The following is a 24,753-nucleotide window of genomic DNA, read 5'->3' on the forward strand; positions in this document are numbered from 1 at the left end:
CGTTCAAATGATATCCAAGGCTGTCTGATCCATTCGTATAAAGGAGAGTATATTATAATTTATCGAATTCTATCATCGAATCACAACAGTGTCTCGTACTTCAATGTAAATTGTGCTTTAATGTGATCGAACGCCTATTACAAATCCGAAGCCGTATATCGTAACAAACTGAAGCGGTCATGCGAATCCAATTGACCTAATGCACGGATAAGTCGAACAGCGTATTAAAAGTGGCAAATTAAACATACGTTTTAATGTTTCCAACGTTTATGCAGATACGATATCGTTAAAATTTAACCAATTTTTAACTTGACACTTGCCGAGGTAATCGCTTGATGCTTGAGCTCGTATCTGTGCTGTAAATGAATTGCTTTCGAGCGAATTGTTACCGAATCCGATGGGTTTAACTTGCTTGCAAAAGTCTTCAGAAATGCTTGAGCTGTACTACTTCACTTCCAAATATTTGCTCCTTAATCAAGTAATCATTTCTCTTAACCCAAATCTGATTGGGAAAGTTCCATATCGGATGTAAAACTCGCAGAAGTTTATCCAATTCCGAATCGAAACTTGGAACCAAACGAAGGGTCCATGGCAAGAAGGTATAATATTTTTTTCGCATGCTCTTTGCGTGCTCTTTATTGCTGGCTATGCCGCATTGGAAATTAATATTTTCCGGGTTTTATACCAATTACAACTGAGATGTACAATGAAAAATAAATACATTTCATTTTTTAGAATTTAACGTGCTATACATTACGTAAAATGACGATTTAAAGTTGAAACTGACGCAGAATATTGAAAAATAAATTTCCGCCTTCTGAGAGATGCTGAAACTTGATATTCTTCCTTTTCCCCGTGGATCCTTCAAAGAAACGTCAAATACGATAGAGAAATTAATAAGACGAGTGCCAGAATTGAATGTTCAGATCAACTGAAGCAACAACTTAATATAAGTAAAGAAGAAGTTGAAAATTGTCGTACATAAGGATGAGATCTTTATTATTTATTTACATTAAATCTCTATAGTCTTTGTATAAGTTCCAAATCAGATAACGATTAATAGCTTTAATAAATTTTTCATCCAGATGATAATTAATCATTTCGGTCCCCGATGCTTATGAATATGGCTGTATCTCTACCACTCAAAACTCGGCTATTCGCAACAAACAACTATCCAGAATTGTCATTCCCTCGGAATTACCTACAATCCTTTAAAGGATCTAATCCAACCTTTCCTTAATTTGTTCTTTCAAGCAGAAGAAATTACGACCGATATGGAAAGCGTCTAGAGAAGACGATGCTCGAGGGAGCGTTTAATATCCAAATGTGAGAGATGTTGGCGCGTGAAACGGAAGAAGAAGCTCGACACCACTGAACTAGCGACTGGTTCGATCGATCGCCTAATAGGAAATTCCCTTGACATCGGTATTTGCAATAGGCCATGGCATACGGAAATTCCAAATGGCACGAGAGATGATTTACGGCGGAAGTACGGGATCACCAGACGGCTTGGTTTCAATCTGATGCGTTTGATGCACTGCCGAATTAATTACTAATACGAGAAGTCGACGATACTGGATGCTCGACGTATCACCGGCACTGCATTTGTCGAGTGAAACGCACAGTACACAGTTCCTGATTAGTACGCATTACCAGTCGCCTGATGTTAATCGAGATGTGTATAATGTTGTCTTACGGATGTACTGCAGCTTCTTTGTATAGCAGAGCAGTATATTATTTGAAATTTACTTCTCGAACTATCAGGTAAATCAATTTCATTTAAACGGATGGCTCGCCAGCTCAGATTGCAAATGAAGAGCGACGCGTTGCAGTGATATATTACGATTTGATTACCAATATAATGAAAATGTTAGATGTTATTATTAGACTGAGGATTATTAAGCGAATTCAAATTTTATGAATAGAAATGAAGGAAGATTATTATTACGGGTATTTTACCTTGGATATTTTATACGTCTTTACGCATTGTACGTTTAAATTTTGAATCCATAAACATCCACAGGCTAATTTATTCTAAATTGAGCGACCAAACTGCTGGATAATAGTTTTCGCGTGTTTCATAATTGAATTTCCTGTTTCTTGAGAACATTAATCCTCGGATGGCGAACAACAGATGGTAGCGAGTGCTTAGTTATCTCTTACCCAACGCTCTCTGAATCACGTGTCTGTGTCATTATTTTCATCGACTTACATATGCAATTTTATTTCTTTAAGTAATTTCACTAGCGAATAAAGATCAGGTAGAAGATCGAATAAAACGCGTACCGCTAGTTAAATTCGTCAGCGGAAATAACTCGATTTTCGAAATTCTCGTGCGGCTCGATTCAAGGATCAATGCCAACGGTCGAAACAGCAGCGAGTGACGGAGAAATCCTAAAACATTAGGGTGAATTCGCGGTTTCCTTTAACTCGGCGCGCCCCCACTGTTGTCTCGCGTCGCGTCGGCCTGGCTTAGCACATTGCCAGGCTGCGTTCACCCACACATGAATATTCAGTTATGCTTTACATACATTGAATATGCATCGGAGTCCTTCCTTCCCTCTTAGGTCATTTACAAGATGCAGATATGCCGGGCTACCAACGCCACTACCGACCATTCTAATAGAATAACTCGTGCTGTGTGTTTTACAGAAAACTATCCGCCCTATCCTCATCCTATCTTTATCCTCTGTCCTTATTGTCTCCTACGTTCCTCTTGCCGCTTCCTTTCACACCAATTTTCTCTAACGGAGGCTAGGAAAGGTCCTTTCGAGTCTCTGATTCCAGTATTCGACCGCTACTTGCCATCGATTAAGTAATTATCGAACAGCCGAGGCGAGAGCTGGCAAATTAGAGAATTGGCGAGAGAATATCAAGCCCAAGCCGCAATTCTATTCGCGACCTCTTCCGTTGTTCTTGTGATTAACGAGTGGAAGCAGGGCTTGAGATCAGGCCAATGGAACGCTTTTGTGCTCACGCGGGAGGAGAACGGTGTTGCCCGTTGTTTGGCTAAAATTTTCGAATCGTTGTTTCAACCGAGTTTCGTTGGCCGATTGTGTTAGCGACAGGAGCGTTTGTTTATTCGCGAAAACAATCGTGGATCGATTACTCCAAGATTAAGAACGAAGGAAATTATTTAAAGCGTGTAAAAGAGCGTGATAATCTGAGAATTAAAAAAAAATCATTTGAAGCAAGAAGATGTATTCAGCGAAGAAATAGAATTTGAAAATATATATATATGTATATATAGAATTTTGTTCTAGCAAGTGAAATAAAAAACTAGTGTAATTTAATTTCCCTCCTTGTGAGTACAAGATAAAAATTTCTTCTCGTTTACCTTAATTTCGTTATAATTTGTTCTTATTTATATTACTAACAAGAAGCAATATAATTCGAATAATTGATTAAAATACTCTAAGACTAACTGTTAAAATGCGTGTATAACTATATAGAAATTTTTTCTATAGTACAGCATTCGAAAATTTTCTAATATACGTATCATAAAGTATCGTTCGATTAAATTTTGTACGTAACATTAAGAAATTAATCAATCACGTTAACGATGGATATATTTAAGAGCAAATTTATTTGTAGAATCGAGAAAATAAAAGTGAGAGATAAGTAAACTCACACATTATTTGAAGAGTCACCGGGTTACTGGCAGTTTTCCCTTCGCTATTGGCAACAAGACAAGTATAATCACCTGCCGAGTATCGGGTTATACGCTGAAGTACCAGAGAATGATCACTGAGGACGATACCTGCCGTGGCATTGTTCTTTAGCTCTTTGCCCTGCAACAAATAGCTCTATTCCGTGTAACGGCAGTTGCGAAATTTTATTAATGTACATTACAAAATCTTATTATTTGTAAATTATTTTACAGCAAGAGTTATGGTATTTATTTTAGAATAATTATTAATCTTTGAAATCTAGATGAAACATAACCTTTGTGTGTAAACATTTTTAATAAAAATTATCCATTCCTGTTAAATATCTTGTTAAATATAAATCTACTTAACGCTATTTCTCATCAAAATTATCAGCGTTTATTCTCTTCGTTAATTTTAATATATAAGATACGATAATTAAATTTAAATTAAAATTAAATTTCTAAGAGAAATATCCAATAATTTTCTAATTGTTGTATACATCATAATCTAAAGAATCAAAAGAAACGCAACTAGCTGCTCATCTTATCGTGAAGCCCTTAAAATGTATTATTTATGAATACGCTATGTCGAAACTTACGTCTTTGAACCAGGCAAGCTTGTACACTTTCGGATTAGCCCTGACTGAGCACTCGAAGTAGACATCGTCGCCCTCTTTGATATCATCGGGATTCAAGGTCTTGCCCATTTTCAGAGTGACTACCGGCTGATACTGCACGTCCAGTCTCCACTTGTCCTCCAAAGCGCTGCCAGAAATAACGGGATTCTCCGCTCGACAAGTTAAGTATTTGCCATCGTCGTCGATGCTTGGCACGAAACTCAGGACACTGAGGCTCTCGTTATTTTCCAACGGATACTGCCAATGAAAATATTCCAACGTCTAGTTATAATTGCGAGAACGATTGAACGTTTTGATATAGAGTGGAAGGTGGATGTATAAATTACGGAAAATGAATCATTTTTCTAGGATACGGAATGAGATGAATTAAATATTAGAATTGAAAGCGATATTTTCAGATGTAAATTGAACGTTTGATCACGTTTGTCGGAGGGGGTAATGCAAATCATACGTTTTAGATTTTATTTAAAAAGCGAAATATCAGCTTTTTTTATCTTTGTAATTCGGATCGATATTTATAGCGAGGAATTTCGAGAGAAAAAAAGCTACCGATAATATCAGATAAAGATCAAACGGATGATTGAAAGTTTATATGGAGTTAACAAAGTTACCGTGAATAAATATCGGTGCTGCTATCAATATCTTTAAAAGAGGTATTTCTTATATAGACAACTATTCTTATTTGTATGAAATTAAATCTTCATTATATTTTGTTATAAAAAAAAATTTATTTTAAAAGAGTAAGCATTACTTGATATTTTTTTCACACCAACGAGCAATTTCAAAAGATTGCTATTCGTTACGAAGAAGTATCGTAGTAACGAAAGCGTATATCGTTTCTATCGAACAACGTTCGCTCCATGCTTTTCATTGCCCTCTGTCCATCGCTTACCCTAATCCCTCGATCTAACAAAGATTAACGTTTCCGATTTTACACAATCAAAAGCTAAACAGATTTCGCAGGCTGTAATGGCCCGGTTGCGTAAACGAAAGCATCCGAGCGATTTGTCACTGGTTTAATATGAAAATCCATTCGACAGTGGCTTGCATTGCCGCGCAAGAGAAATGAGAAAATAAAGGGGCACGGCGACAAGAGGCGGAGGGGAGGGCAGGGGCTGAAAAATAGATTAACGATTTTTCAGAATTTACGATGCAGTCGCGTGGAATTGAGGAAACTGTAGCCCGACCAGACGGGCTAGTATAGCAAATGGGTGGCAGGTCGATGACTGTCTCCTGGCTGGATTTCATCTTTCTGTTTCTCTTATAACGCGCCGCGTAACCTTCCGTTTCCACGATGTCATTTTAATGATAGCGCCACGAGGCATACGTATCGAGAAAAGCCACGCATTCCGCATGAGTATCGCGAGCACGATGAATGGAACTAACAGTTCGTCAGGATGAATGTCGCTTCGCGAGCTACCACCACGCTTCTTCTCTCTGTCTCTCTGTCTCTCTCTCTTTTTCTCTTTTGCTGTTTTTCTTTTTCCAACCCTTTCTGACCAGCAACGCCATTATCCGTTTATTTCACTGATTTTTCGTCTCGCTCGCTCAACGTTGACGGTTCGTCTCTCATTTTTCCAGCGTAAGCTACGAACCGCACAGACTCGGTTCGCTTCGCCTCGTTGCGGAGCGATCGAATTTCTCGATAAAATTCTGCGGATAGTCGAGCACCAGCGTCGATATATCTTGCAGGGAGGATAGTGTGCGCAGGCTACGATGGTGCGACCGCTATGCCGGATACGCGCGAACGCGAAACTTATCCGCGCAGAAATTGAGGCTATCTCTTCCGTGAATGATGCAAAATAAATCAGATCTTTCGCGGCTTTCCCTCGCTTCATAACGCTTTCAGTCGTCAACAGCTGACGCTTCGATCGGGTTATGGAACTACGCAATTTGTCTATTCCGTTCTTTTGTACATGATCGAAGTAAGGAAGAAATGAAATACTCTATTCTGTCAGTGTAACTAGGCATACGTCAACGCTTGAGTAATCGACTGGGAATTTTGCAAGAATCATTGCCAACGAACGGTAATTTTAGTGTTTTAGTGACGAACAGTGAATTTAGTGTTATTTCTTCTTAGCTTTCGATAATATTCTACCTTATAGATGCGATTTCTTAGACATCTTTTTAAGAAGACTATTTTCTTAAACGTTGCATGCGTCTGTATGTAATAAAACTAAAACGCATGGTTGCAATGGACATAAATGCAAATGTGTATACCCGATGGACATGACATAACGTGGTTATAAATAACATAAGGAGCGGCTAGCATAATTTAATGCGAGAGAATATCAGATAAGGCATATAACATTTTAAAACATCAAAGATAATTAGGTATTATATTAAAAGCAGTAGAAACTTGTGATACCTACACCATGCAGGACGAACAGAGCTCTCATATTTTTTACTCTACTATATCGTTTCAAATAAACTAAAAAACTTCGAATTACGCTTTTATTTTATTTTTATAACTACTAAATTGTAATTTAGTCTATATCTTTATGAACATAATTAGAAAAATAAAACCTAAGCAAAGTGTATTTTCGACCAATCGCGAGGAGACGCAATCGCGAGGAAACACGTCAACGGGAGTCGTAAATTCCCGTTACGATTATAATAATCGACACCACGAGTTGATCGATTCCCTGATTTCCGTTAAGATAATAGGGGTGGTTAAGATAGTATAACGCTGCGATTAACAGGGTTATAAGGTTTATATTTCCAACGCTTATGAGGTACACTGTTGAGTATGTATACGTTAAGTAAATGATTGATTTAAGGAGAGTAACCCGTTGATGACTTGTTGACTATTCTAACGTTGAAGAATAAGTAAAGTACAGTGACGATGCTGTGTCGGAGGGAAGCTAGCGATGGGTGTGTCTAGCGCACGGGATCATCGGATTTGTTCATGACACAAAGATTTGCTTCCTGCCACTTCTTTTTCTACTCATATTTTCTCCGCGATAATGTAGCATAATCCAGACTGTAGAAAAGTTTCGAAAAGCGAAGAATTTCCGTTTCGAAACACAGGAAAAGTAAATTCGGTTTTTAAATTGTACGATTACGAAGGAGAAACAGCCCCGTTGCAAATAAGAAATGAAAGTAAAGTCTTCGGTAATTTATCGAGGGGCGTGGAAGGAGTGGTAGAAGAAGAAGGGAATGGAAAGGGAGTATCCAGTGGATTTGAAGTTCTATCTCGTCAGTAGCGGGGAAGGTGTCGAGTCGACTCAGGATCGAAACGAAAAAAGAAGCAGACCGCTTGTTGGAAAAACGGAATAACTTCATTGCGCCAACTTCCCGATGAGTCGTTGCGAACTGGAGAAACTCGTGGCGCATCGATTTCCAGAATTCTCCTTAAAATCGCGTCACGAACCTCGCTGACACATGCGTAACTTCCACAACTCGAAACGCTAACGTGGTCGATTCGATTGGCGACTTTTGCGATTTGCTGATTCTGTAAAGCTCGCGGTTTTCCTTCCGTGTTCCTTACTTTTCTCTTCAATTTGCATCGTAGATGCTGTCGAAGCTCGAAGCTTGTTTCTAAAACGACGCCAATACCGTCTAAAATCAGTGAAAACGTTTTATACAGCACCAGAGAAATTGTAGCGAATATACGGAATTGGGGATTTTTCGCGTATCAAGTGGTTATAGAAGCATAAAGTCTAACAGAAGGCAACGAAAGTCGCTTACATATTCCTCGAACAGTTACAATTGACATGAGAGTTTATAGAAGCGCGTATCTAGAAAATGACGGAGTGATACTGAAATGAAAGTATGCCATGTGACAAGTAATATATTAAATGTCCGATGTAAACGTAGACAAACCGACATATTTGTATTATATAATTACAGTAAGAAATATTTGAATTCGTATCAATGGAAGAATTTCATTTTCATTGCTTATCGTACAAAACTCGAGCAGTTTTAGAAAAGGAGATAAGAAATTTTACGGCATTCATCGAGAGAATAGTAAGGTTGGAAACAGAATATTGAGCGAGAGAAATTATACTGAAAACAGAACGGAGCGGACTATTGGATTTTGCAAAATTCCAATTATCGGTAGCGGAACGTTTTTAATTATCACGAATTATATTACACATTGTTTCCAACATCGATGCATGCTTTCTCTTTAGGCATTGTAATCCAGTCGTTCGAACGATAAAATTACATCGTGAATAGAGAACGAGGCAATTTCCATTGTAACGCGAACAGTATTTTCATAATAAATCCGTTACGAAATAAATGTACGCTTTCACATCGACGTTTGTGGAAATTGTTAGGTATTTATCCTCGACAAAGCTTACATTTTGCGCCATTTTCTTAATCTGCTTTTCCGCCTTCCACCAAGTAATTACTGCTTCTGGTCTAGAACCACTTGTCCTGCACTCCACATCGTAGTTCTTGTCAGCGGAAACTCGAGGCTCCTTCGTCAAAATCTGCACGACCAGTGGCTTTACTGAAATAAAAGATACAAAATGTCGGTTTTTGCATAAGATCGATAAAAAGCAGATTTCAAAAAAGAAGAGCCTGGTTTATTAAACACAAGAAAATGTTATATAAAATTCATCGAGGAACAACGCATCGCGTAAAGCTTCGATATCGTCGAATACGTAATAACAAGTTGTTTTATACAGTTTTAAATCGAAGCTCATAGATGAAACAAATGATAAATCGCATTTCCTATCTTTTGTAACAAAGTAGTTTTAAAATTCGATACGATGTCGACCGATTGTACGACAAAAACATCTTTTTCATTTGATTTCAAATACAGTAGCTCGCGAAAATACTTGACCACTTACTACACGAACTTTTTAAGCGTATATATAGCTGAAGTATATTAATTTCAATGTTAATAACTTTCAATAACTTTTTCTAAATACGACGCAACTTTTGCATTCCTTAGTTTCTGTTTGAGAAGTAGTCGTCGTTCTAAAAACGTTGAATATGAATTTCGATGCATCGTTGAATTTCTTCCAAGCTAGCAGGAAAACTTTCTTTCCTCTAAAACTGAAATTTTCCTGTAACTTTGTTAAGTTGTATAAAGGATCGAAACTGATAGCGAGCAATTTCTGTTTCTACTCTGTTTTCACTTCTTTACAAGAAACTTCAAACATTGAGTGCTCGATTTGCGCTGTTATACAAATATAATGTTTGTAATACGCTACTCCTCTTTTCACTTAATAATTTTACATAGTTAGAATTCGCAACGAACAAAAATCTGCCTAAAATATGTGACTAAGATATGCACGACGTAACATCCTCTCTAGAACAGTTGTATCCTTCTAGATACTAATTTTCCAGTATATTTCAATAATTTTCTGTATCCCGTATCTCTAAATTTTCTGATTTTTTTTTTAATTTCGTGCTAAGCTTTCCAAAGATCTTTTTAAATAACTTTCCTAAAAATATTTATAATTTTCGTTCTGTATCCAAGTCCTTGTACGTATACTATAAAACTACAAGTCAATTTGCATTTGCGTTGTATACGAGTGTAAGTACACAAAGAACATATTAATATAATTCAAATCTTCTAACTATTAAAACTCGCAAAAACAAGATAGCATTGGATGCGATATCAGCATAATTTAACGCGAATAACGACACGATAAACATGCAACGAAATAAGTAAGAAGGAATTAAAATTTCGCGAGAAGATTCTTAACTAGACATAGTTTGTTCTAAAGCACGTTATATAATCAACTCTCACCTAGTTGCAAAAACAAATTTTCTCCCTGAACAACTTAACTTTAACCAACTTATGCGAGCGCTGCCACTTTCCGAACTTATCCTCTTGGCTCTGTCGTTCGTGAAAACTGCAAATTATTCCGACGAAGCGTCCTGTCCTGTCGTCCCATTTTCGTGGTGCTCCACGCGTCGAGATAATGTGAACGAATCCAAGGGAACGATAAGACAAGAATGTCTAATTCTGTTTAGCAAATAGAGACAGGCCTTTCTTAAACTCCATGTAACAAGTTCATATTCAACTCGATCGTCGAAAATGTTTTACATCGTTGCGCTAACGACTCGCTGTACATTGCTGTACATAAATATATTTTGAAGGTTTTGGTCGATTATTAGTGAAAATGTTTGAATTTGCCAATAGTGTACGAATTACTATTAAGGTCTGTACAATAGTTGTTTCAATATTTTTATAATTCACTGTATATATATGTCAGAAAAGTGCCGAAGCATTGTACTTTTACCGATAAGTAAACGATAAATTATACCAAGTAGCTGGAACGAGGCAACTTCAGAAATAGCGTCTTCGAAATTACAGAAACGGAATAGAAACGTATAAGCCGCACGTGTTTCGCGGAAATATTACGTTGCTTAGGGTTAAGGAGAATCTTTCAAGGCGTTTATTGCCGCGTAAACGAGCGAGAGAGGCACGAAGAAGGGCGTCTTACATGTCGAAAGAACCTCTTAAAATGCCGACGGCATGGTACTGCGGTAAATCTCAATTATTTAATTTCTTGGTTATGTCAACAACCCCTGTGTTTTCCGGTCTATTGAAATTAAACGATTTTCTTGCCAATTTCCGGGCTTTAAATTAAAACGAACTGAAACGAATTAATGCGAAAGTATTCAAGGAAATAAAGTTTCAATTACAGAGAGTTAATCATACGTCTCAAGTACGTAAATTATGATATTCTTACTTAGAATTAAGAGTATCATCCGTTCGTATCGTACTCTTAAACCTATTCAATCACTTAAGTTTAATTATTAAAGTAGTTGGTCTAGAGGGTTGAAAACTTTCTCAGTTTTAATCTCCGTAACAAGTTTTACGTCTGGAATATTAAATTTCATAACTCACTTTGAAAAGTGATAGCAATTTTCGTACACGGAGTTTTTAGTAATACAGCTACTCATCTTTACAGTCAATATTTGTCGCAGATGAGAATCAAATATTTAACGAATTCTGTAATTCTTGCTATTCAATTGTTTGTAATTACATATACCCGATCATGCTGCCTTTAGGCAAAATTTATTAACAACTTTATAATTGGAAATTTAATTTCAATGTTATATAACGCATAAACATATTTTAAAGCACGTATAATGCTAGAAGTGTTTGTTCTTCGTTAAATATACAGCACGCTGCTACGTATTGGTTGTATAACATATGCAAACGTTTCATTGCAATTATCAGCGGCTACTTATATCGAGCAATTTTGCAGGATGAACGATAGAGAATATTGAATTTCCTATTAACGTCGTCGCTTGTGCGTTGACTACGGAAATTCATAGGTTCGAACGTATACATCTGTCACGGTAAATGCATATATGTACCGCTTGTCCATTTCCATCAGCGATAAATCTTGGAACGTCTATTGATTGCAATTATTGCATGCAATATTGGATCGCCTTAATCACGCAGAATAAGGCATGTGTAACGCCAACGAGTCGATGCAACATTCTGTTTACGATAATTGTTTCACCACTTTAACGTGTTATCGAATGTGATCTACGAATACGGTTAGCAACGAAAATGTCATACATCTGTTCTATCGAATTAACTAAAATTTCACATCAAGATATACGTGGTAACTTATATGGGCCTTTGAGTAGGGACAAGTAATGATGTTTTATTTGGAGTTAAGTTTAGTTTAACAAGCGATACTCAATACAAAAAACTGATTACTATATCGTCGTACGTCTTATTATCATACTCGGTTCTCAACTTCCCGATTCATACTCTCCGGCTCCTTCACTCACACTCTGTGGCTTTTCCACTGACTCTCTCCGACTTCTCAACTCACACTCTGCGACTTCTCAACTGACGTCTCCACCGATACTGTCGCTTCTCAACTCACACTCTGTGTCTTCTCAACCGACGCACTGTCGCTTCTCAACTGACCCTCTGACCGTTCTAGCATCCCTTTGTCTTTTCTTAGGCCCACCACGCACGTGTTCCGCAGACGCTCGTTGCAAGGGTCACGTTTCTACAAAACTATCTAGCTCTCGCGACATTGCTTATGGTTAACTCGATGTTTCTTAGGCCCTTTTCCACGATACTACATATATATATATGTCGGAGATGAAAGGACACCGAAGCCTCCCCTTTGGAACTTTGGCAAAATTCCCTAACATTATAATCTAGATTCTAATCATAGCCGTAATTAAGCAACTGTCGTCATTCAATTCGATGATCTCGTGTCCTTAGACAGACTCCATCATAGTTTTCCTCTGCAGCATCATCGCGACGGAAAGTCATTCTCTCGTGAGGTTTCACTAGCGAGTTACATAGCGTCTTTACGCTCGCTGAATATTTTACGTTTTAACAGAGAGCTAGTTTAGTAATACTTGTATCGTAGACAAGTAAATCGAGTCCAACTTAGACTTTGGAAGAAAGTACATTTGTTATCCCGTCGACCGTGGATTCGTTTTCTACCCTAAGACCATTGTCATTAGTGTCTAATCACCGGGGTTACTTGTCAATTCTGCAATATCCACACTTGTACTAATAATCATATTTGCTAGTCAACTAGTCAATGTCTTCTCTATTGTATAACGACAATGTATAATCCAAATGAAGATTCGTTTCACGCCCCTAACCCTAATCATAATGAGAACCCGACATATATATACGACAGTGTCTTGATATTATGAAACAACTCGTCAAAATATTACAAGAAACTAACAATTTGAGTTGGCAAAATTATTATTAAATTTACAAAATTAAAGAAAGGGCAGAATAACGTTGCATGTCCGTTCGCGTATTCTTTCTCGTCTTATATTCCACAAAGCCTATACCACCGACTAGTTACATTTTACTGACCGTTCATCGGTAGAAATTTAATAACGATCGAGACTGAAAACAAAAGGCCAGTTGTATCTAGCACGATCTATAATACCACGTTGCCCATCGCGCGGTCTGCCTCGTAAATTCCAGCGCACGCTTATGCGCTGCCGCAACCAGCCACTCGTACAACCCCTAATTGCCATTAGCCGGTAGCCACTTCTCTGAAATTGGTTCCTCCGTTCCGTTTCGTGGCTTCGCTGTTACCCTATGTGCGATGGCGATCCTTCTCGTCGCTCGACCAACCCCCATTCTCCTTTCACTCACCAACGGATACATACGTTCGCGTTTATAAAGCTTTTCGTTTCTCGAAACATTCAATTTTTGGATACCAAACGAACTTTTCTGTAGCTTGTGAGGGAGGAAAGAAGAAACGAGATTGTCTTGTTCCCGTGGCAGTTTATGCATCGATGGTTATCGATAACACAATGAAGATTATGTACCACGATCGAGATGTTACGTGTCACTATCGCGTGTTCACACGAGATGTTGTACTGTAACGATTATAACTCGTTACAATTTTCTAAACTACAACATTTTGTTATACTTCAAATCGATAATGAACGGCTATAGTTATGTTAACTCATTAACGTTGACGTTCTTAGGAAACACCACCTACACGAGAGTATGTCATAGAAATTCATTGTACCAGCCGGGAATAAAATTACAATGACAGTTAAACAACTAGATAGAATGATACATTGTGAGAAATTACAGATATAAAACCAGAAAGACATGTCATATAAAATTGAAAGTTATAGTCAATCAGAAACATATGTATCTTAAGATAACAAGTTGCAATGCGAATTTTTGTCTTCTATATTTTCACTTTCAGATCAAAACGGAGCCTTATGAGATGATAAGTGATCAAAGAAGAGGTAGTGTCTGAAATTTTCGATAATCTCGTCTGTTTTTAGCAATTGTTAAGACATGGCATTGCTACTACAGTTGGGTGCAGTTAACATCCCCAAATGCGAATTTTTACAAAAACCAAACGACATTCGTTTGTCCACGATATGCCCACATTCACCCAACCAAAATTTTCGTTTGTCTTTCCGCCCCAAAAATGTACCAGTCCTTTTAAATTTTCATTTAGCAATAACTTTTTTTTATAAATGGCGGACAAACAAAAATTCTGGGTGAACAAACATATCTCACTTGAAAGTCAACGAAAAAGTTCACGGGGCGCTGATTACAAATTGTTTGAAATTTTCATTTGATGATAACTTCTTTTTCGAGGGTGGACGAACGAAAATTCTGGATGGACAAACGTAAAAAAATTGTGAACAACCGAATGCAGCTTGGTTTTTGTAAAAGCTCGCATTTGGGGATATCAAATCCATGCCACTTTTTTTCAAATTTGGTGATAACATCGTTTTGAAGGGAAGACAAACGAAAATGTTTCTTGAATAAATGTGGACAAGCGAATGTTGTTTGGTTTGGTAAAAACTCGCATTTGGGGGCGCCAAGTTCATTCAGCTTACTGGTACACTTTCATGTCTATAGGATTTTGTAAATTAAAATACTTATTGTTATATCATTAATAATACGATTCCTCGTTATGTCTATTGATTATCGTGGATTATATAAAAAGTTAAAAATAAAGAGAATCCAGTTACAGGAAAAAAATATAAAGATTGTAATTAAAGATTATTTCTAATTTGAATAATATTGCCTTTTGAGTAAAACCAATTTGAAAAGATGAATAAGTGGTAGGATTGATGAATAAACAGAAGAATGAATAAAGGAATTTAAATGAGATTCAAATCGAATGAGTAGCAGAATGAATGTGTGTACTGAAGAGTGTGTAGAAGTCGTAAGGATTCAAAGGCTTTCATCTTACGAGCATTATGAGTAGTGTTTTAATATCCTCAGATAATTTTTGTGCTAATTTACTGGAAAAAATTAAAATTGAAATTAATTTACTTCTCTGTTTGTAAGATATTTTCGTATTACCATGATATAATAAATAATTGTTTAGTACTAATACTATTAAATATAATTAATTAGTAATTTCGTTTTTTAATGTTTTGAGTAGATTACAATTTGTATGATTGGCATAGTCAATGATATTTCATTGGAAGCTTTCTACGTGTTTACGATGTCGGCTGACTCTTTTAAGGTTACTCTACTTGCCAAATTATAACACCATTTATTCCACAAACTGTTCTGATTCGATAAAGGGACATTTTTTTGTAACAGAGATTAGCCTAAACCCTACATTTTGTTTTCATTTGTCAGATGAAATATTTATAAACAAAAATTAATTTCAATATTTTGCATTCGATACAGTATGACAATAACAAACGCTGAAACGCTTTAATGCTGAAAAGATCGTAAGACAAGAGGTTAAAAAATTAAGGTTAATAACATACACGAGAATTCTGACAATATGACGATTTATTTTAACCAAATAATTATCGTATTTTAAAAAGAGAACAAAATGACGAGATAAAAATAAAATCACGAGTTAAATTAATGGAGAGTGCGACAATTTCAACTTTCAATTAGACCGCGATGTTTGAAAAATCGTGGACAAGAATCGCAAAAGTTCGTTTCGTGCGAGACATGTCAGGAACATGTATCAAGCATCGATAAGAATGGCATAGCTGAAATCAAAGGCTGTATCGTTTGGTGCACGAAGCATCGCGTGTTGTTGCATCGTGATCACGCCTTCCTGCCTTTTAAGAAGCAGAAGAGAATCGACTGTACTTTTTGCCATCAATTACGGAGAAAATCTGCTCCGAATGATTCTTCGAATTGTTTTACAATGTCAAACGAAAGGTTTGATTCGTACTTTTCTATGATTTTTCGTATCGCTTCATTTGAGAATCTCTTTACTTTTACAATTGAGACAGTTAATACGAACGGTGTAAAACAGTACACTCGTTACTGTTTTCACGCGTAGGTACATCTATACATGATAATCAATCCAGATTTATCAAACGAATTTATTACGTTCTTATATTTTTTGCTTACACCTTTGCAGCGAACTTTTTCGTTATAAAATGATTTGTATATGATAATTTCGGTTTCTTTCATTTTGCAAAAAATATTACAGTTCTCTTCAACTTTAATTCAGATATACTGTCTGTTATATGCTACCAATATTGTATAGTATACTACTATAATATTTTTAAGACTTACTTAACATTCTAAAAATTGTATAGAGCTTTGGGTTTCAAAATGCATAATATCAGAACAGAGCCATTACAGATGCACTGGCATAGGTGAAATTTCAGCTAATAGATCTCTTTCTGCTTTAGAAATTTCATGCAATAGATTTCTTTCTGCTTTAGAAATTTCATCCATGACTGTTTTAAAGAAAATATGAAACATTTGAAACAGAAGCTACAAAATTCGCAATTTTTATGTTCCAAGAATTCTATATTACCTATTCAAATTCTATATTTTTATCAGAAAATCTACAAAGGAAAGTATTCAATGTTGTCGGTAAAATAGCACGAAGAAAATTCAAGGAAACTCAACTACATATGCATTAAATTTCCAAGGAAACAATGTTCCACATAAAACGCAACACGCACGGTCTAAACTTTAAATACAACAACGTACAAATTAAAAAATTAGGACGAACAGCAGGAAACGTTAAGTGTATTCGCATCTTTATCGCACGTAATTACGTGTAGCGCACTGCTCTAATAAGTTCACGACTAAGTTCACCTTGTGCTATTATCGTTAATCTGAGTGTGTAAGCTTCGGTCACACGACGCACGTTCTATTGACCACTGGTGCACGTCCATCGTTTACATAGATGTACGCTAACTATCGAAATCGTGAGTTAACACCTGTGTAGTTGACGCTACACAATGTAACTTAATGTCCCCACGCCTGTTTATCACGGCGCTACGTTGTCGTTTTCTATTCGAATAATTCTCTAAGAATCGACAATACGCTTGTTGCACGCCTATCAAATTGCATTTCTGCATATACATACACATGAGTTTTTGACATAATACAACGATTAATATGTAGACAGATGTACGTGTAATCTTTTTCTCGACGTATTCGACAACATCCTTTACCTACATTTTGCATTTTTGATATACTATACCCGCATAAACATCTGCAGTCTGTTTATAGCCTATTGCATGTCAGAACATGTAACATACCATGAATAAATTCACGTTTAGAAAACGACGTATCAAGGCCGCATAATATTTTATTTTTGAACTTTCTTTACTTTTCTACTAAAGACTCAAGAAGTTAGTTACAATTATTAGTATACGATATGAATCATAACAGTGAATCTAAATATGCTTAAAAAGCACCATTGTCGATTGGAAGAAATGAAAGAAGCAAGTCGATCGGCTGCAATCTGAAAGTAACCAGAATTTAAAGGAAATTTAAAGTCGCATAAAATTTGGCGAGAATTTCACAGAAGATTGCGTTTCACGATACAAACGGTAGCACGATAATTTCTCACAGACAATCGGAATAAGTCGGCGAAAAGAGGGACGCGACTGCGCATCGCGCTGAGTCCATTATTAATTATCATCCCGTGAACAGTTTTGACGTGCATCACCGCGTTCGAGTAAATATTGCGACCGACTACAACCGTGCATCTGCATCGTCACGGATAGTCGCGTACGAGCACGCGTTTAGTGAGCATTCAGATCAATGAGATATGAATTAGCGATAATCAGAGTAGCGATACATATCGATAATACAATGGCCGTTTGTATTGGCCTTTAATCCTTCATTGACATAACATTTTGTAAATTGCAGGAATTTAGATATTAAAAGAGAATTAGTTGTTGAATTCCCACAATCCAATTGACGCTCAACGTATCTATTTACGTACTTCTCGTGAAATATATTTACAATTTTACGTTTCGTTGATTATGGCGGATACGATTAACAGATTAAACAACCAACATTTTGTTAGGTTCCGTGTTAAACGGAACGAAATGGTTAACAACTGACAACTTGTATTGGCAATTAATTTGGGAGATATCACTTTTTCGCTTTTACTGACACATAACTCTCTTTTAATAAATACAATTAAATATTAAATCTAATGCTTGCAGTAACAATGCACAGTCTAAAACAAAATATGATACTCTATGATATTATATATAGTATATATATACGATACAGATATACATATGTACTATGATTGTAAATGTTACAATAATTTGTAATCAACTTTGAAATTCATGCTCCTAATTGTTAAGTAATCAAGTATCGTGTAAATTATTTGATGTATCACGTGAAACTACTTGAATTACAGAAATAATAAATGAACAATATAATAAAATAGAATCTATTATTTATATAATAAATAAACCACTTACGCATTGAATTAATTCAAATTTTATGTTTCAGATATTAATGGAACTGATTGAAGGTTATGCAATTATGCAGGCTTATTGTACTAATGTAATAAATTATGTTAGTAAAATAAGTTTTCTTTAATAATTGGCATAAATTCTTTCCAACTGTTGATACTTTTGCTATGAAATTGATTTTGCTATGATATGTAGATAATTGACAGTTATTTCTTGTTATAGGCGTTCATAGTTCTACTTTCCCTTCTACGTATTATACAGGTTTTCTTAGAAATCAACTAGTCATAGGATACAAATATCTATGATTGTACAGTGATGTACGTCTGCATGTTTATCTTTAGTTTCTCCACGAGAACGAAACTTCTGATTAATTCATAATAGTCTACCGCAAGATTCAAATACGAGGACTAAGAAAAGGATAAGAACGTTTTCACTATATATATTTCTTTAGAAAGTAAAAATATTTGCGACTGAAGCATTAAGGTCACTAATAATACTATAACGCTTATTAAAATATCATATTCGTCCCTTTTGAGACGAATTTCTCTTTTAACAATGACTATAATTAAATAGATCGTATATCAGTCACGTTTATAATAGGATCTTAATCCCAACAAATGAAAATTAGAACAACCTGGTTTTTCCAAAAGTTACTTCAGAGTCTATAGGCCAATTAGTCTGAAATGGGTCAAGATACCAAGAAAGAAATCACAAATTACCAAAATAAATCAACGCTGTAGTTTCTTTCGCAAAAATATTTCACTTGGGCTATCAAACAGATTTTAATCGCACGAATTATCAATTATCTAGTAATTTATCGTTCTTCCTATTTTCTGTATTAACGACCATCATATATAACGTTAAAGCCATAAAAGATGAAAAACGTTCGAACACCAACTCCGTCATTGAACGAAATTCGAACTTGGTCACAGAGGCGAAAAACGGCGAGATTGACCCGGGGCTACTTTAATGAAAAACGATAAAGTTCTCCGGGAACATTTCTAGAAAGGAAGGAAGAAAATCGAAGTACATAGAAGAAGCGAAAGGATTCGCGAAAAAGCAAAGTTGCTTGGCCATCGAACACCGTATCGCTTAAGGACATTTAATTGGCAATCGAATCGGTAACGTTAATGCGGGCTGAACAATTAAAAGAGAATTTATTGGCGGTAAACCAACCGGTACCAGAAACAGGAATGCTTATTATTATTTGTACTGTTGAATGAAACTTGCTACGGGCTGGCAATGCTTCGAATTAATAGCTATCACCTCAGGGGGGGGGGGGGGATATATATGAAATTATAGCTGGTTATGTGTATTTTCCTATACCATCGCGCGCCACTGTCGAAATCGGCTAACCGCAAGCAGGCCGTGTTCGTACGTCTAAATTTATTTACAACCGTTCTTTGATACGAATTAATCAAACGGCAGCTCGGCCGACCTCCATCAGCTCTTACGCGGCGCAGGCAACGCTTGTCAATTAGGAATTTAGGGGATTGGTCTCTCTGTGAAACGAGATAATTGATTCCTACGCGCGTTTCCTACAGTTGGAGAAATTCAATTCCTCTGATTATAATATCCGGTAATTTATCAGCGAAATTCGCAGTATCCCAATATGCAGCCGTGTACCTATTTATTATTGGTATGTGCAAATATTGTAATAAAGGAACACGATATAAATTGTGTTGGAGAATTTTCATCGATTACGCGAAGCTTCTATAGTAAAATGGTGGCGATTGGTCAAAAATTAAATGCCAGACGTTTTTACAAAAATATTGATTTTAACTAAATTGGAACTTTTTATATTAAGTTGTATTAAATTATTTATAGTAAATTAAATGGGAAATAAAAATTCAAAAACAACAGATTACCTTCGGGTTCTGCATTTCATTTGAACTTGTATTTTGTTCCGTAATAACATTTAATTATTCTATATAAAATTGAAATTTCAACGTTAATAAGACATAAAATATATTTATAATTGGTTTAAACTTACATATATATAGTTTTCAAAAGTGCTTTATCACCGTATATTAATTTAAAACATACTAATTTTCATAAAAATTGGATATATTATATTCCTGAACGGAAAAAACTATTATTTATTACGATACGTATCAACATTAGATGAAGATTATCTTCTTAGAAATACGTAATTGATTAATTTCACGTGTCACAATGCACTAGATCGTAATTTCCTGATAATTTTCTTAAAATGATAGAGTCTAGATCGCAGTTTTTTCATGTGTTTACGAAAAATCTAAAGTTGCCAAAAATACCTACGATTCTCATAATATAAAAAAAATGTATAAAATATCCAAGATAACTTGTCAGAATATGTACATATTTAGCGGATGAAAGAAATTTCTACTTATCCAAATTTCTCTTATCCAAAGTCGAACAGTATACCGATATGGCGATCGACAGGATCAGATAGCGACGTTCGAGTTAAAAGCACGAACTATAACTCAAGCTACTAATCGTTTCACGCGTGTTTACATTAACGTTATCGCTCGGTTCGAATAGTTTTACCCCTCGTAATGGTTACGACTCCCTAACCCTCGCCCTAACTCTATTCTTGCAAGTAAGGCAGCGCTTCTAGCTTCTCCGAAGTGGAACACCCTTCAGCCACCGCTTGTACAATATATCTATCTCGTCACCCCAAGCAGCTCTTTGCTCGGTAACACCTAAACGCGTGCCGCGGTCGTACAAGCGCGTATTCTTTAGCTCGTAGAAAGCAGAAACTAGCGGCAAACACAATCGCACACATACATCGAGTGTCTCGATACTCACGGTACGATCGTCGAAGACGATTCTACATGTAGAAATTAGTCGAAAATATAGAGTAACAATTTTGCATATGACCTTTTATTTCCGATAAAATCGAGTTTGAAAATTTGTCAAATATATCGATTAATTTTAGATTAGATCGAAGCGAATAATCGACAGGAGGTCGACCTACTTGCGAAGATAAGTCGAGAAGCGTAGAATAACATTTCTTCGCGCGATGTTTCGTTTCTGAGAAAATTAAATTCGAGAATTCTCATCAAGTACGCGTGTATCTGGCCAATCTTTAACCAACCACTACGAAACTCTATTTTCCTGGAAACGAGGGCTTAAACGAACAAATTTTATTCTACATTTTTCGCTTATTTATTCGCGTAGAATCACTTTCATACCGACTGTAGTACGATTATCCCGAGATACTCTGTCTTTGCAATATGCAAAGATTCTGTTCTACATACGTATCTTCGATTTATTTGTTCGTGTAGAATCACCTGCACGCTGACGTATCGTGATTATTGGAACACTCTATATATACACATGCGCATATATATACTACACATACGACGCCTCGTCACAAGTATCGACCGACAACGGCTGAACACGCCAAGAGCTCGCGTAGAAACACGGAATCGAAGCCGCGGACCTAGAAAGCACGCGATCCACTGATCCGTCTTGCGAGAGGCGTTACTGTTATCTTCGCTGACCAATCTCGAGCGGACGACTAATAGGTTCAGCGCGTGAACACCTTGTCCTGGCAGGACCACGTGAAAAGGCGTTCGGTAGCGAGAGTCCGTCGGCTCGGCTCAGGTCCGAGAAATCGTCGTGGCGAATTGTTTAACCGCGATGGTAGATAGAACGATAACCGGGGCAGAGGCCGATCAAGCCTCGGGTCAGGTGGCTTCGCGAGCCGCGAAGAATATTACTTTGAAGCGTTTATCGCCGGAATCTAGCACGCCGGATTTTCCTCTGATTCCCCTGCAGATTAGTTCGAATTGGACTTTAATTCTGATAGTCGTACGAGGATCTTTCTACCGTAGTACTGTTTCTTTCGTGGCGTGAATATTCTCTGGATTTTTCTGCTGCAAGTATTTATGTAGCGTTGATCGATGTCGATTAAAAGCTATAGATATATATTTAAATGGAACCAATTGAGTGTAACCGAGAAAGATATATTTTATGAGCTATGGTGGCAAATAAAGAGGTGCTGAGTTATGTAAAACAGTAGATAAGTTGTTGGAATAACCATTTGTATTCGTTGTACCGTAAAACGTAGCATTAGTCACGTTATTCATTTGCAATTAATCTGCTGTTAAGAATACAATAAAAATGTGGAAATATTTCGAGTTGCTTTCTCTGATTTATTATCTTTAGTTTTCTATCGTCGGATGGTTTTTGAAATTGCATAAAACGTAATGAAATCACGTCACCGCGATCTAGTCACGAATATTCGGAATATTACTGTGATTTTAAGCGAGTCTAAATTTGAGAAAAATGAAATGAAAGTTACCGGAGACGTTATCTTAGCGTTTGAGGATACTTCTGATCCCCAATTGCAACAATTCTGATCGGAGAATTTATAGAACTGATAATTCGTATAAATCTGGAATAACGAAACTAATCCACTTAAAGTGGCAGAGAAAATACATTGAGTCACGTGGGATACTTTAGAGAAATGAAATGCCACCAAAATCTTTTTTAAAAGACTATATTTTACACACTTCGACCAATAAATCTCAATCTAATAAATGTCTATCAGATTTGCTGCTTTTTCTGTCATACGACGTCATGCCTAATATTCTCTTCGCAAATGAAGAAAGCTTGTTCATGCACCATGAGAACTCCAGACCACCAGCAAGGAAATACATACAGATAAATTCTCGAACGAGTGTCAAACACGTTTCTTAATTGGTCTTTCACTCGTTTGCGCGTATGATCGTCTGAAGCCGTAAAAGACCAAACTTATTGCCGTGAATCAAGCGTGTAAGTTGCATGACCTATGCGTTAATTCGCCGCAAGAGCAGCTGATTTCTGTATAATTTCGTTGCGAAAGTTTCGACAACACGAACCAGAGATCGCACGAAACGCGCCCTGCGTCTCGTTAATACTTACCACTTGACGTCACCGGTATCATGATTCTATCTACTTATAGCAGACGGAAATATGTAACCGTTTAGCCTGGTATTCGCGCGATTTCGCCATTATAACTGCAATACGTTGTACATGATTTAGAGAAGCTGTTGAGGGAACATACTTTGTTGACTCTGAAGAGATATTACGAGGTATTTAGAAAGGTGAAAGTAATATGTGCATTCTATCTAATGTTTAATTTACGATAGACACGTAGTTCTTAATGTCATTTTCTTGGAAAGTATGTGTCCCTAATAGAAAATTATTTATATCGCTAATTTAAAATTTATTATTATGTCCAACACGTAGACAAAAAATTAAATACTGTACTTAATGTGATAAATTGTATCACAACACATGTGTAAGAACAGAACTTTTTTCGATATTCGAAGCAGTAAGGATCAGAGAAATTATTAGAAAATATTTTGATATGTTTCAACTCTTGAAACTAGTGGAATAATACGACCCAAGATAAGTTTATCATTTTTCTGACAACATACAAGAGACATAAGATCTTGTTATAAGCGAAATATAAAGTTAGCCAAGACCCGAAGCACCTAATAAAGTCTAACGTTATAAGATTTCACTGTTTCCAAAATATATAAATTTTACAAAAATAACGAAATGTATATTTAAACGATTTCATTAGCCTTTTCTTCGTTATATGCTGTTTCAATTACAATTAAATCGCCAACTCTCTATTTCTGGATCTTCTATCTAGAAATCTCCTATCTGAAACTGCACCAGTTTGAACGACACAATTATCTCCGAATTACGACAAGCACGATGTTCAAATTCTCGGAATGAGAACAGAAATAGAACCAATGATGAGATTAAAGGAGTAATGTCATTTCAAAATGCGACGAAGAGAAATGAACAAAAAGTCGAAGAAAGGTATTTTCACAGCAAAATATTGAGATATCTTATTCGATTTTTTAGATACCTCAAAAGTATTACATTTTCATTATAAAATGTAAACAAACATCAAAGCAAGTTGCTGAATTCTCTACTTTAATCCACCATTTATCCGAATTCCTTTGACTCCATTCATCATCCTATTTCGTTCATTCTCATCTGCAAATAAACGCAAGCTCCGTCTTAAGGAAAATTCTCATCGACCGATGGCAGCTACTTTCCAAAACACCTTGTACTTACTAACGCCGCCATAAACGCTCATATTAATGTCTGGAAAATATCTGTTGGAATACATCGGGACAGCGTGGTATTAGAAACGCGATCCGGTCAAAACGTGCGTGGAAATTTTTTAATTACAGCTATCCATCACAATTATTTTACGCATTAGGTTTGCTCTGTCCACTGGTAGCGCTTTTGCGTTTTTAACGAACAAGAGATTAAAATGCAACAATGACAAAAGTAACACAACTAGACCGTGGATTTTTATGCATCTATGGGAAATTTGAAAATGTAAAAATCTACAGAAAATTT

At 36.3% G+C, this 24,753-nt stretch overlaps 1 protein-coding gene across 2 annotated transcripts in view; it reads right to left on the bottom strand.

The window, feature by feature from the left end:
* The window catches only part of LOC117212088 (hemicentin-2-like), a 210,192-nt gene that overhangs the window by 33,341 nt on the left and 152,098 nt on the right, over positions 1–24,753 (bottom strand). For both annotated transcript variants that reach the window (XM_033456586.1, XM_033456578.1), the window contains 3 exons: positions 8,592–8,743; positions 4,249–4,524; positions 3,632–3,791 (listed from right to left, as the gene is read on the bottom strand). In XM_033456586.1, coding sequence (XP_033312477.1) covers positions 3,632–3,791; positions 4,249–4,524; positions 8,592–8,743 — 588 coding nt within the window. The remainder of the gene's footprint in view (positions 1–3,631; positions 3,792–4,248; positions 4,525–8,591; positions 8,744–24,753) is intronic.

Source organism: Bombus bifarius, unplaced genomic scaffold (genome assembly GCF_011952205.1).
Source record: "Bombus bifarius isolate JDL3187 unplaced genomic scaffold, Bbif_JDL3187 scf7180000007970, whole genome shotgun sequence".
Lineage (NCBI taxonomy): Eukaryota > Metazoa > Arthropoda > Insecta > Hymenoptera > Apidae > Bombus > Bombus bifarius.